We start from the raw sequence: 15,586 nt of genomic DNA, 5'->3' as shown, positions 1-15,586 counted from the left end.
GGCTGGCCAAAGTCTATGCTGCCCCTACATCCCCATGGTGAAGATTGGGTGTAGGGCTGGAGGTGGGGGTTGGTTACAGAGATAGAGAGAAATGAGGCCATGGAGGGATTTGAAAATGGGGCACAGAATATTTTTCGTGTGATTGTTATTAATTGCTCTTGGAACAATTAGCTCAAAGACACCAATCTTTAAAAGTCAAAATTAACTTAATTCTTTTCCTTTGTGTAATGCGTGGTTTCATGATATGGCCACCACTCCGGGACCTCACCCAAATGGCCTCTTGGTCAATATGCACAACCAGTACCTGAACAAACAATATGGCATCACTGTTTGTGGGATCTTGCTGTGTAAAAATTGATTGTTGCCATTCTCTACCTTATAGCAGCTGTTACAATTCAAATGAAGTACTCAATTGGCTGGAAAGAGCTTTAGAAGACCCTAGGGTTCTGAAAGCTGAGAGTCCTTCCCATTTTTTTGGAAGTTTCAGGAGTGTAATTGTGGCTCATCTGGATTGTCAGTTAGCCACGTGTTGGTTAATGCTTGTCTATGCAAAGATGCAAAAAAAAATAAAAGGCAGGGCTAGGCTGGGGCTGTGTATTGCATGTGGCATTGAAGAGACCTCAGCAGGTTCGTGCTGCCGCTCCAAGGAGGGAATTTTAAGAAGCTCGGTTGCATCATCTGTGGGCACTACGTCAAAATGAAACTTGACATCATTTTCACAGTTGTACCTCGGCGAGCACACCGGATTTCCTGCTGAGCGTTACTCAGTGTTGTGTTGTTCCACGGTTTCAAATTGAGCCGGTGATTAGGAGAGGCGAGGCTGGGGTTAGAGAGGATGAGCTGACTATACCACTGGCTGAGTGATTCACACTGAGTCATAATGTGGGCTCTCCCTTGGTCTGCCTAATGCCAACTGCATCCATCAGGAAAAGGGGCCTGCATTTACGTAGCGCCTTCAACACAGTAAAAGATCCCAACAGTTTTTCCCTCTACGTGAGCAATTATCAGACAGAATTTGACACTGAACCACGTAAAGAGACGTTAGGACAGTTTGACCCTTTATTTGGTCAAACAGGTAGTTTATAAGGGGTGCCTTAAAGGAGGGGAGGACATTTGGGAGGCCAAAATTTTTATCGAAGGAATTGCCGAGCTGCTTATTGCTCCTAATCCTAAAAACCGCAAAGGTACATTGTTGCTATTCCCAATCCCAGGTACCCAGCAGGCTGGGGCAGCGTGGTGACATAATGATTACCAGCGCTGCCTCACAGCGCCAGGGTCCCGGTTCGATTCCCGACTTGGGTCACTGTCTGTGCGGAGTCTGCACGTTCTCCCCGTGTCTGCGTGGGTTTCCTCCAGGTGCTCCAGTTTTCTCCCACAGTCCGAAAGACGTGCTGTTAAGTGCATTGGCCATGGTAAATTTTCCCTCAATGTGCCTGAACACGTGCTGGAGTGTGGCGATGAGGGAATTTTCACAATAACTTCATTGCAGTGTTGATAGAATCATAGAATCCCTACAGTGCAGAAGGAGGCCATTCGGCCCATTGAGACCACAATCCTACCCTGGCCCTATCCCTATAACCCCATGCATTTGCTGTAGCTAGTCCCCCTGACACTAAGGGGCAATTTAGCATGGCCAATCCACCTAACCCACACATGACGATGTGAGCCTACCTGTGACAATAATACATAAATAAACTTTAAAAAGATTGAGATATATTGTAATGTTATTCCAGTTCAGTTACGCATGGTCTTGTACTACAGCACCATTGTTCCCAGTACTGTCATCCCATTGTTCTCTATGGGGATACTCCCAGGGCAGTACTGAGGGAGTGCTGCACTGTTGGAGGTCTTTTGAATGTCAAATTGAGACCCTCTCTACCCTTTGACGTGGACGTAATATATCCCTTGGCCCCTATTTCAAAGAAGAGTGTGGGATTAATTCTTGGTGTCCTGACTAATATTTACCCCTTAACTGACTTCACTAAGGAATAAATTATCCGGTCATCATCTCACTGCTGTTTTTGGGAGCTTGCTGTGCAGAAATTGGAAACTGTGTTTCCGACATTATAACAGTGACTGGGCTTGGAAAAATAGTTCATCAGCTATGAAGGGCTTGGGAACGTCCTGAAGTCATGGAAGACACGGCAGCCATGGGCGGCACGGTGACACAGTGGTTAGCACTCTAACAGCGCCTGTCTGTGTGGAGTTTGCACATTCTCCTCGTGTCTGCCTGGGTTTCCTCCGGATGCTCTGGTTTCCTCCCACAGTCCAAAGATGTGCGGATTAGATGGATTAGCCATGCTAAATTGCCCCTTAGTGTCAGGGGGACTAGCTAGAGTAAATGTATGGGGTTACGGGGATAGGGCCTGGGTGGGATTGTAGTCGGTGCAGACTCAATGGGCTGAATGTCTCCTTCTGCACTATAGGATTCTATGAGCTTATTTATTTATTTATTATTTATTAGTGTCACAAGTAGGCTTACATCAACACTGCAATTAAGTTGCTGTGAAAACCTCCTAGTCGCCACACTCCGGCGCCTGTTTGGGTACACTGAGGGAGAATTTAGCATGGACAATGCACCTAACCGGCACATCTTTCAGACTGTGGGAGGAAACCAGAGCACCTGGAGGAAACCCACGCAGACACAGGGGCGAACGTCCACACAGACAGTGACCCAAGCCAGGAATCTTACCCGGGTCCCTGGTGCAGTGAGGCAGCTGTGCTAACCACTGGGCCACCGTGCCACCCCACAATGCTTTCTTTTCAAAAATAAAAGAGAGGAAATAAATTTGTGAAGGATTCCCTCCGTTTCTGATTGTAGGTTCTGTAAATAAAGGGTAAACTATTTTAATTGCTTTTTTGGAAATGAGGGAAAGCTGAGCCAATGCTGTTAAATAGACGTAAGATTTCTGTCTTGCATCAGCATGACTTGAACAACTAAGAGAAAAGAAGCAGTGTGGTAACTATGGAAACAGAAATCTGGACATAATCCACACCCACGAAAATCGGCAAATGGTAAAAATAGAACCTGTGACAATTCTCGCAATGTACTCGGGCAGAAAAATCCAAAACTTCTCACTAGGGTTAATTCTGGCTTACAAATATTTTCCATTCCTAGATGGAAGTGCACTGTAATATCACGCCTGGTGTGGGTGTTGTGTAGGCCGAAGCCTGTGATTGCAGCCACAGGGCCGCGGTGTGTACAGGAAGTGGGTTTGTTCACAATGCGCAAAGGGTTTATGCGAACCATAAGTCTCACCATTGCCTGATCTTATCCTCTCCGTGGACCCGAACCGAGTCAAGCTCTAGTCCGTGCTACTCTCTAATGTTTCGTCAAGCATCATTACCCCAATAATCTTGCTTCAGGCCTGCACCCAGAGATTGCTGTAACAATAAGGGGGAGCCGTGATGTGGAGATGCCAGCATTGGACTGGGGTGGGGCACGGTAAGAAGTCTCAGAACACCAGGTTAAAGTCCAGCAGGTTTATTTGGTGTCACGAGCTTTCAGAGCGCTGCTCCTTCATCGGGTGAATGGCCCCACTCACCTGATGAAGGAGCAAAGCTCTGAAAGCCCGTGATACCAAATCAACCTGTTGGACTTTAACCAGGTGTGGTGTGAGACTTCTTAACAAGGGGGAGGCGATGGCCTTTTGGTATTATCGCCAGCCTTTTAAGCCAGAAACTCAGCTAATATTCTGGGGACCCGGGTTCAAATCCCACCACAGCAGATGGTGGAATTTGAATTCAATAAAAGAAAATCAGGAATTAAGAATCTACTGATGACTGTGAAACCATTGTCGATTGTCGGGAGAACACATCTGGTTCACTAATGTCCTTTAGGGAAGGAAATCTGCCGTTCTTACCCAGTCTGGCCTACATGTGACTCCAGAGCCACATCAATGTGATTGACTCTCAACTGCCCTGGGGCAACTAGGGATGGGCAATAAATGCTGGCCAGCCAGCGACGCCCATGTCCCACGAATGAATAAAACAACATGCTGGGAGGTGGACTGATGGGACCCAAGTCTTTGAAGTGCAGTTTCCCACACAGTAAGAGTCACAGGTGCAGAACTGTGTCCCAGTTGCCAAAGAGGAGCAAAGGATTATCCCACGGGAGGGAGGGATGGCGATAAAAATGCTACAGCACCATTATTCCATTCTAAAAGCTGCATTTGTTTGCTGTCTGGAGATGAGAATAATCCTGTTGTGCCATCTTTTGGGATTCAATGCCAGTTTTTCTCTCATTTCCTTAAACGGGATGGGATGGCATTGAATCCCTGCTCGACCACAACTGAGTAGCTGGTGAAGACATGGACAAAGGAATGCAAGAAAGGGGAGCAACTTTTCAAGGACGATAAGGAATGGGTCATAAATATTGGCTTTGACATCCAGACAGCACATTCCTTTTTAAGAAATCTGGACTGATGAAGGGCATGAAGTTACTGTGAAAATCCCCTAGTCGTGACACTCTGGCGCCTGTTCGGGTTCACTGAGAGAATTTAGCATGGCCAGTGCACCTAAACGGCACGTCTTTCGTACTGTGGGAGGAAACTGGAGCACCCGGGGGAAACCCATGCAGACACAGGGAGAACATGCAGACTCCACACAGACAGTGACCCAAACCAGGGATTGAACTCGGTCCCTGGCGCTGTGAGGCAGCAGTGCTAACCACTGTGCCACCGTGCCGCTCATAAGGTTACCAGTCCTGATTGACTCTATTCCTGGTAGTTTGATCACATGACCCCCCCTGCTCCAATTGCCCTTCTCTCTCCAGAGGTTGATCGCTGCAGTGTCGATGGAGTGCCCCAGAACCTCCTGGGCAATCCTGGAGGGTTGCCAACCCTCTACCATGGGTAAATGCAGGAGGGTCACCTGGCTCATGGTGGCAGGTTGTGGGCAGTGCTCTTGACTTTCTCTTCCTCCCCTGGGAAAACCTGCCACCATGATTCTTTAGAGCCCTTTAGAAAGAGGCCATTTGGCCTATCGAGTCTGCACCAATTCTCTGAAAGAGCATTCCACCCAGGACCTCCCTTCTGCCCTATCCCCATAATCCAGTGTATTTACCATGGCTAATCGTCCAATGTACATATCTTTGGACACTAAGGGCGGAATTTTCGTGTTCTGTCCACCACGGGAATTGTAGCCTTGGGGGGTGGGGGGGGGGGGGGGGGGGGGGGGGGGGTCTTGGGACGAGAACAATCGGAAAATCCCGCCCATTAGGGCAATTTAGCCTGGCCAATCCACCTAACCTGCACATCTTTGGATCTAATCGAGGGGTTCAGGATGGTTCATATATAGAATAAAAGATATCCGGGAGTGAGTTACAAACTGGAATCTAATCGATAGGTTCAGGGGTTTATATATTGAATAACAGATACCCAGGAGTGAGTTACAGACTGGAATCTAATCAAGGGGTTCAGGTGGTTTATATGTAGAATAACAGATACCCGGGAGTGATTTACAGACTGGAATCTAATCAGTGGGATTGGGTGGTTTATATACAGAATAACAGATACCCAGGAGTGAGTTACAGACTGGAATCTAATTGAGGGGTTCGGGGTGGTTTATATATAGAATAACAGACACCTGGGAGTGATTTACAGACTGGAATCTAATCGAGGGGTTCAGGGTGGTTTATATATAGAATAACAGATACCCGGGTGTGAGTTACAGACTGGAATCTAATCGAGGGGTTCAGGGTGGTTTATATATAGAATAACAGATACCCGGAAGTGAGTTACAGACTGGAATCTAATCGAGGGGTTCAGGGTGGTTTATATATAGAATAACAGATACCCGGGAGTGAGTTACAGATTGGAATCTAATCGAGGGGTTCAGGGTGGTTTATATATAGAATAACAGATACCCAGAAGTGAGTTACAGACTGTAATCTAATCGAGGGGTTCAGGGTGGTTTATATATAGAATAACAGATACCCGGGAGTGAGTTACAGACTGTAATCTAATCGAGGGGTTCAGGGTGGTTTATATATAGAATAACAGATACCCGGGTGTGAGTTACAGACTGGAATCTAATCGAGGGGTTCAGAGTGGTTTATATATAGAATAACAAATACCCGGGAGTGAGTTACAGACTGGAATTTAATCGAGAGGTTCAGGGTGGTTTATATATAGAATAACAGATACCCCGGAGTGAGTTACAGACTGGAATCTAATCAAGAGACTCAGGTGGTTTATATATAGAATAACATACCTGAGAATTACAGGCTGGGTTCTAATTGAGAGGTTTGGTGGTTTTTGTTTAAATAACTGATGCCTAAATCTGAACAAATTAATTTCAAGATGCATACGGAAGTCATTGTCCAAGTAATTTAAGCACAGCATTTGTCTGAGTTACAGTGAGAGATAGAGGTGATTATAACCTACTTTTTACATTAGCAGTGGTGAGTTAATGTCTTAGCTTCACCCCTGCGCTTTGATATTGCATCCCAATATTGAGCAGAAACCATCCTTACCTCTGTCATCTGTTATCAAAAGACATATACCCTCACAAAGCAAGGATTACAGATAATGCCCCAAGCCACAGGCTCATACTGAGGAGCGTTTAAGCTGATACTGCTACTCAAATATTTATTTTTACTGGGGGTGACAGTTCATTCAGGATGACAACGGGGAAACAATTGTAAAGCTGCAGGTGCAGAGAGGGGGAGGGGGACTAATTGGATAACTCCTTTGAAGAGCTGGCACAGATACGATGAGCTGAATGACCTCCTCCTGGGTTGCGTGATTTCATGACAGCTGTCTTTCAGCCTTCCCTCACGTGATCGTTCTGTATCTGCTGGGGCTCAGTGGATTATCTGCCGCGTCTCTGAATCAAAAGGTTGTGGGTACAAGTCCCATTCCAGCAGCTCGAGAACAGAAATGCAGATTTTTCATGGACTCCCTGCAGTACAGAAGGAGGCCATTCGGCCCATCAGATCTGCCCTGACTGCAATCTCACCCAGGCCCTCTCCCCATAACCCCATGTATTTACCCTTGCTAGTGCCCCTGACACTAAGGGGCAATTTAGTATTGCCAATCCACCTTACCTGCACATCTTTGGACAGATTGACATTTTCGGTACCAGGTCAGAGGGAGCACTGCACTGCTGGGCTGCTGACTTTCAGATGAGATGTGGAATTAAGGCCCTTGTCTGTCTTCCTGGTTTGATGTAAAATATCTCATGGCGTGGTGGCACAGTGGTTAGCACTGCTGCCTCACAGCGCCAGGGACCTGGGTTTGATTCCCGGCTTGGGTCACTGTCTGTCTGGAGTTTGCACATTCTCCCCGTGTCTGTGTGAGTTTCCTCTGGGTGTTCCCTCCCACAGCCCAAAGATGTGCCGGTTAGGTGGATTGGCCAGGCTAAATTGCCCCTTAAGTCAGGGGAGTGGCAGGGTAAATATATGGGGATAGATCCTGGGTGGGATTGTTGTTGGTGCAGGCTGGATGGGCCGAATGGTCTCCTATTCTATTTTGAAGAGGAGGAGGGAAGAGGTGTCCTGGCCAATATTTATCAGTCAACCAAAACACAAAACAGATTATCTAATCATTATTACCTTGCTATTTGCAGTGCTCAAATTAACATTTCAATGGGGACCACACTCCAAAGATACTTTACTGGCTGGGACATCTTGGGGACGTGAAAGACGCTACAGAAATGCAAATCTTTCATTTTTTTGTTCTGTGCAAGGCCAGACAGTGAGTGAAATCCCAGCTGAGATCAACTCATTACAGACCAGGAATTGAACTTAAGCCCACCGTCAGGTTTGCCCAGGGTTACTGTTGTGTGTTCGCAGAGGTCGGGGTGTTAGGATGAAACACATTCTATTTTGAGGAGATGGTGTCAGCATCAAGCACTCGCAGGTCAGCTCTGAACCCAAATTAGGGTGTAAAAGCACAGTGGTTAGGTTACTGCAAAGTGAGAGGCCTAGACGAGTTACGCAGAGAATAGTGGTTCAAATCCCACCATGGCAGTTTGAGAATTTAAATTGGTTTTAAAAGAAATGAAATAAAAGGCGAGGTAGAAGTGGCCACAAAGCTGTAGGGATGCCATTAGAAACCGAACCGTTTCAATAAAATCCTTTCAGACCAGGACGCCTGCTGTCTGTACCTGGTCTGGGCCTATATTTGACTCCAGTCCCACACCAACATGGTTGAGTCTGAACTGCCTTCCTGAGCGACCACTCAGGCAGAGCAACGAGGTTTGGGCAGTGAGTATCAGTCTTGCCAATGAGGCCTACATCCTGTGAGTCAAGTTATTAAAATTTCCCTTATCCTACCAGGTCCTTCCTCCTTCAAGTGAACTCACTTTGTTGCGTCATCAGATTTAGCACATCAGAAACCCATAAATGTGGCCTCTTACAACAACAACTTGCATTTCTCTAGCATAGTTAACACAGCAAAACGTGCCACGGTGCTTCACAGGAGTGTGATCAACCTGAGACACAGCAATCTGGAGAGTGAGAAACAGAATTAACATTTCAGAATTAATATTAACATTTAATCCTAACCCTAACCCTAAAGGCCCAGGAGGCAAGAAGACAACAAGCCACAAGATCAGGGCAAGGCATCACAGGGGGCAACAAGGGTTGGACATGGGCCGAAAGAAAAGTGGCAGAGCACGAAGAAAAGGGGACATGTCCTCTCTCTCTGTCTCACCCCAAAAACCTAACCCTAATGTAGGGAAAATATTGAATGCTATCATTCAATGGACGCCCAGTCTGTGTTATAATTTGCCGCTAAATTGGTAACCTTGCTCAAAGTGGCTGCACAAGTGATTGGTGTGAGGTTAAAGCTGAGATCCATTGATGGGACAGAGTAGAGGAAGCTTTCTTGCAATGTTCTGCAATAAAAACAGAAAACACTGGAAATACTCAGAAGGTCTGGGAGGATCTATGCTGAGAACCAGAGTGATGTAATTGTGTCAAAGAGCGAGATATTAGGGCAGGTGTCTAAAAGCTTCATCAAAGAGCTAAGTTGTAAGTTCAAGGAGGAGAGAGAGGGAAGAAAAGAAAACTGAGAGGTTTATGGTGGAAGTTCTAGAGTGTAGGACATGGTTGGATAAAGATACAACTGCCAATGATGGAGTGAAGGAATGGGGAGATGAACAGGAGATGGAGTTGGGAAAGTACAGGGAGCTCAGAGGATCTTCGAGCAGATGATGTTTTAACTTTGCTCCCTCCAACAGTCTACATGATTCTAATATCTCAGCTATAATACCTATGGGGGTGGCATGGTGGTAATCCAGAGCTAATGTTCTGAGGATGTGAGTTCAAAACCCACCACTTCTCAACTTCCCTTATCCCCTTCATCTAATATTTTCACCACTGATATTGTTCTTCATTGTGAGCCTTGTCCATTCATCTAGATTTCACAACGAGCTTTATAGATAAACCAGTGACGTAAATGTGGCCAAGTCTTGTTTACTGTTCATTTATCACCATATGCTGGTTTCCTTTTGTATGACAGGTGCTGGTTACTTGAATACCCACGTCTCACCAGGGATGCTGGTCTCCCCTGGTAACCTCAATAGAAACATGGCAACGAGGTCGCCGACCCCTGTGAACCTTGGTCCCGACAACCGTAGAGGTGAAATGCACGCGGTCTCAACTGGCTCCAGGAACATGGTTGCTTCACTGGTGAGAATTTAATTCCAATTGGTTGCCCATTTATTCCTACTCTTTGTGGGTTATCAGAAACCCTTTGACTTTCCCCTGGACTTTGATGATAATCATATAGGAAGCAGTGGGTTAACACACTGCCCTCTTGGGACCTCAGTAACAAAACTTAGTAATAGCACAAGAACATAAGGAATAGGAGCGGGATTAGGTCATATTGCCCCTCAAGCCCGTTGAACCATTCAATAATATCATAGCTCATTTTCAACCTCAATTCCATCTTCCCACCTGACCTCAAAATCCCTTCATGTCCTTACATTCCAGTAATCTTATACCTTCATTGCAACCATAGTTCTCTGGGGTAAAGAGTACCAAAGATTCTAAGTGAGGAAATCTTTCCTCACCTCAGTCTTAAATGGTCCACAGCTTAATCTGAGACTATACCCCTGAATCTCCAGGCAGGAGAAGCAGCCTCCAAAGCCCTTTTAGAATCCTACATGATTCAATAAAAACACCTCTCATTCTTCTAAGGTCTAGACAATATAGGCGTATTCTCCCTCAATCTCTCCTCCAAGGACAACCTTCTCACGCCAGGAATCAATTTATTGCATCATCTCTAAGACTCTTGTTGGATAAATGCCTCATCTATCTGATAGGCTGTACCGTTGACTTCGGACAATCCAATTGGTGGAGGGTATAGCCAACAGAATAACACGGGTGTGAATTTGAAACAAATTGGTGATCAAGTCAGGAGTGTAATGGAATACTCTCCACTTGCCTGGATGGTGCAGCTCCAACAACACTCAAGAAGCTTGACACCATCCAGGAAAAAGCAGCCCACTTGATTGGCACCACATCCACAAACATCCACTCCCTCCACCACCAACTCTCAGTAGCAGCAGTGTGTACTATCTACAAGATGCACTGCAGCAATTCACCAAAGATCCTTAGACAGCACCTTCCAAACCCACAACCACTTCCATCTCGAAGGACAAGGGTAGCAGATACATGGGAACACCACCACCTGCAAATTCCGCTCCAAGCCTCTCACCATCCTGACCTGGAAATCTATCGCCATTCCTTTGCAGTCGCTGGGTCAAAATCCTGGAATTCCCTCCCGAACGGCATTGTGGGTTAATCCACAGAATATGGACTGCAGCGATTCAAGAAGGCAGCTCACCACCACCTTCTCAAGGGCAACTAGGGATGGGCAATAAATGCTGGTCAGCCAGCGACACCCATGTCCCATGAATGAATAATTTAAAAAAACTCCGAGGCCATAGCTATAGTTTAAGTGTCACTCCCAGTGGTTTGAGGGGCAGTATTCTGAGGTTGGGTCAAAGAAAGGGCAGGGTAGAGTAAGCTTTATCCTATATCTAAACATCTAGTGTAAATGACCTGGGAGTTATTGATTGACCATTGTAGAGAAAACATTGGTTGCTTTCCATCAACCTAATTTCTCATGTCAAGTCTCAGGGTGGAATTTTCCCATGGCGAGTGCAATGACGGGCAGGGGGCTGAGGATTTGGCAGGAGTACAAACATCAGTTTCATGCCAGTGTGAATTTCCTGTGATATCTTTTTGCTGGTGCCCATCGTGACACATTGGGAAGCCTGCTGGAGACTGGCGTATAACTTTGATTTGATTTTTTATTGTCACATGCATTAACATAGTGAAAAGTTTTGTTTCTTGCGTGCTATACAGACAAAGCATACCATTCATAGAGAAGGAAACGAGAGAATGCAGAATGTAGTGTTACAGTCATAGCTAGGATGTAGAGAAAGATCAACTTGCTGCAAGGTAAGTCCATTCAAAAGTCTGACAGCAGCAGGGAAAAAGCTGTTCTTGAGTCGGTTGGTACGTGACCTCAGACTTTTGTATCTTTTTCCCGAAGGAAGAATCTGGAAGAGAGAATGTCTGGGGTGCGTGGGGTCCTTAATTATGCTGGCTGCTTTGCCGAGGCAGCGGGATGTGTAGACAGAGTCAATGGGATGGGAGGCTGGTTTGTATGATGGAATGGGCTACATTCACGACCTTTTGTAGTTCCTTGCAGTCTTGGGCAGAGCAGGAGCCATACCAAGCTGTGATACAACCAGAAAGAATGCTTTCTATGGTGCAACTGTAAAAGTTGGTGACAGTTGTAGCTGACATGCCAAATTTCCTTAGTCTTCTGAGAAAGATGAGGCATTGGTGGGCTTTCTTAACTATCGTGTCGGCATGGGGGGGGGGGGGGGGGGGGGGAGGGAGGACCAGGACAGGTTGTTGGTGATCTGGACACCTAAAAACTTGAAGCTCTCGACCCTTTCTACTTAATCCCCATTGATGAAGACATCTTCCAGCCTCAGAATGTTCCTGAAGATCCATCTTCATTTTCAGGAAGTCCAACCTCTTTCTTCAACAGTGAGTCAGTGATGTTGGGTGTCTTTTCAATATGGCGCTGGACCAGATGGCGGACAAAGCGCCATCAGGCTTGTCCGTGCCTGTCCCGCTGCAAGTGAGAACAGGGAATTTTGGGTTCCGGCCAAAACTCCAATCACTTCCAGTGGCTCCGAAGAATCCCAGCTGCAAATGAAGCCGGAGGTTTTCGCCGTTAGTCCCAGACGAGAGAATTCAACCCTACATTCCAAAGCTACCTATAGTTTTCCATTAAATTGGCAGCCTTTGCTCTAAGTGGCCATACATGTGGTGCAGACCAAGTATCACTGATGGAGAAGAGGGTGCTTCATACTGGATCTCATCCCTGGTACACTCATGGAAACACTCAGACAGCATAATCATGGATCCCACACACCCTGGACATTCTCTCTTCCAGCTTCTTCCATTGGAAAAGAGATACAAAAGTCTGAGGTCACATACCCAACCGACTCAAGAACAGCTTCTTTCCTGCTGCCATCAGACTTTTGAATGGACCTACCTCGCACTAAGTTGATCTTTCTCTACACCCTAGCTATGACTGTAACACTACATTCTGCACTCTCTCCTTTCCTTCTCTATGAATGGTATGCTTTGTCTGTATGGTGTGCAAGAAACAATACTTTTCATGTATATTAATACATGTGACAATAATAAATCAAATCAAACTCAGCAGATCTGGAGAGAGAAAAACAGCCAATGTTCCAGCCCGGCTATAAACTATCAGACTGTCAGATCTGGAACAGATGAGAGATTTAACAATTTCTAAGCAAGTGCAGAGCCAGGGAAAATGGCGATGAGGGAGCAATAGAAAAGAACAAAAAGGAAAAGTTTGTGTCAGTGTGGAGGACGGGAGTTACGTCAGACCTGGCAGAGCTTAATTCTGACATGGAAGCATTTGATTTCCCATTTTAGGGCATTTCACACAGAATTATGCAAGAAATAAATATTCTAGTGTGAAGAACGTTAGGTGCTATTTTTAACCTTTTTTTTCTCTCACCAGAGAACGAATACTTCAGCTCTACAACCCACCTCACCGATGGTTACCATGACAACTCCCAGTCTAACTGGCCATGGATTAGGTGGTTACTCCTCTGGCCTAACTGGTAGGAATATTTGCTGACGAATGTATTTTGAGACCATCCCTTGTGATGTTTCCATCCTCACACTCACTCCCACATTACAGGGCAATAAAGATGATTCATGAAGCAACTCGAATGCTTTAGTAGGCCGGTGCTTCCTTTTGTAAGCCTTAGAGAGCAGGGAGATTTTGGGCTTGACTGTCCTTGACTGAGTGTGGACTGATCGGAGGCCAGTTGTAAGGTGCTCAAACTAGTCTCATCTGTAACGCGATCAGTCAAACAGACTGACGGTACCCACTGCATGGGCTCTTATGTCAGCAAGGTGACAGAAGTTAGCTAGGGCAAGTGGGAATATAACCTGGTCCCTTTTTGTCAGCTTGGCTCAGTTGGGAGCACCCCTGCCTCTGAGTTAGAATGTTCTGCAAACTCCACTTCAGAATTTAAGAATATAATCCAGGCTAACATTCCCCGTGGCAGTACTGAGGAAGTGCTGCACTATCAGGCGTGATGTCTTTCAGAAGATACCCAGGCCCAGTGAGCGTAAATTATTTTGGGGCACTGTTAGATTAAGAGCAGGGGGAGGTCTTGTCAGAGCCCTGGCCGATATCAATCAATATCACTAAAAACAGGTTACCTGCTCAGGATCACTTTGTGTCCGTCGTTGTGTCCACATTCTGGGATCATTGTAATGGTCAGCAGGCCAGTAAGGAATTTGTCACTCATTAAACACTCCAGCTGACTCCTAAACTTCTATACGTTAGATACAGAGTACAGCTCCTTCCTACACTGTCCCCATCAAACACTCCCAGGACAGGTACAGCACGGGGTTAGATACAGAGTAAAGCTTCCTCTACACTGTCCCCCATCAAACACTCCCAGGACAGGTTCAGCACGGGGTTAGATACAGAGTAAAGCTTCCTCTACACTGTCCCCCATCAAACACTCCCAGGACAGGTTCAGCACGGGGTTAGATACAGAGTAAAGCTTCCTCTACACTGTCCCCCATCAAACACTCCCAGGACAGGTACAGCACGGGGTTAGATACAGAGTAAAGCTCCCTCTACACTGTCCCCCATCAAACACTCCCAGGACAGGTTCAGCACGGGGTTAGATACAGAGTAAAGCTTCCTCTACACTGTCCCCCATCAAACACTCCCAGGACAGGTACAGCACGAGGTTAGATACAGAGTAAAGCTCCCTCTACATTGTCCCCATCAAACACTCCCAGGACAGGTACAGCACGGGGTTAGATACAGAGTAAAGCTCCCTCTACACTTTTCCCATCAACACTCCCAGGACAGGTACAGCACGGGGTTAGATATAGAGTAAAGCTCCCTCTACACTGTCCCCATCAAACACTCCCAGGACAGGTACAGCACGGGGTTAGATATAGAGTAAAGCTCCCTCTACACTGTCCCCATCAAACACTCCCAGGACAGGTACAGCATGGGGTTAGATACAGAGTAAAGCTCGCTCTACACTGTCCCCCATCAAACACTCCCAGGACAGGTACAGCACGGGGTTAGATACAGAGTAAAGCTCCCTCTACACTGTCCCCCATCAAACACTCCCAGGACAGGTACAGCACGGGGTTAGATACAGAGTAAAGCTCCCTCTACACTGTCCCCCATCAAACACTCCCAGGACAGGTACAGCACGGGGTTAGATACAGAGTAAAGCTCCCTCTACACTGTCCCCCATCAAACACTCCCAGGACAGATACAGCACGGGGTTAGATACAGAGTAAAGCTCGCTCTACACTGTCCCCCATCAAACACTCCCAGGACAGGTACAGCACGGGGTTAGATATAGAGTAAAGCTCGCTCTACACTGTCCCCCATCAAACACTCCCAGGACAGGTACAGCACGGGGTTAGATATAGAGTAAAGCTCCCTCTACACTGTCCCCCATCAAACACTCCCAGGACAGGTACAGCACGGGGTTAGATACAGAGTAAAGCTCCCTCTACACTGTCCCCCATCAAACACTCCCAGGACAGGTACAGCACGGGGTTAGATACAGAGTAAAGCTCCCTCTACACTGTCCCCATCAAACACTCCCAGGACAGGTACAGCACGGGGTTAGATATAGAGTAAAGCTCCCTCTAGGCCTGCAACAGAGCTGTAACTTTACAATCATGGCCAGAAGTGCGACAGTTGTCACTTCAACACTAGCCAGTCACAGCATCGCAGAATCGAAAGTGTGGCAGCTAATTTGTGCACAGCAAGATCCCACAAAGTGTAACATGGCACTTGCCAGGATCGCCAAGCATCGCAGCTTAGGAGCTGTTGTATGGCGTTGCCCAGAGAGTGCTCGGAGCAGTGGTGAATGTGCAACGTCTATCTCACTTTGGGCCCGGACAGCCAGAAGTTAGAGGAGACTTTTCTGCTTATCGCTCTGATCTGAAATAGAACCTTTTGATGTTAACACAGTGAGCTTTGCCGCTGCTCGCAAATAACTGTTTATAATTAGCTTC

General features: G+C 46.5%; 1 protein-coding gene across 5 annotated transcripts in view; it reads left to right on the top strand.

The window, feature by feature from the left end:
- The window catches only part of mef2b (myocyte enhancer factor 2b), a 161,917-nt gene that overhangs the window by 133,403 nt on the left and 12,928 nt on the right, over positions 1-15,586 (top strand). For all 5 annotated transcript variants that reach the window (XM_078198625.1, XM_078198626.1, XM_078198629.1 and 2 more), the window contains 2 exons: positions 9,468-9,637; positions 13,032-13,134. In XM_078198625.1, coding sequence (XP_078054751.1) covers positions 9,468-9,637; positions 13,032-13,134 — 273 coding nt within the window. The remainder of the gene's footprint in view (positions 1-9,467; positions 9,638-13,031; positions 13,135-15,586) is intronic.

This window comes from Mustelus asterias, chromosome 26 (assembly GCF_964213995.1).
Source record: "Mustelus asterias chromosome 26, sMusAst1.hap1.1, whole genome shotgun sequence".
Lineage (NCBI taxonomy): Eukaryota > Metazoa > Chordata > Chondrichthyes > Carcharhiniformes > Triakidae > Mustelus > Mustelus asterias.
The sequence above is the reverse complement of the archived record's forward strand: the minus strand, read 5'-3'. Positions and strand labels throughout refer to the sequence as shown.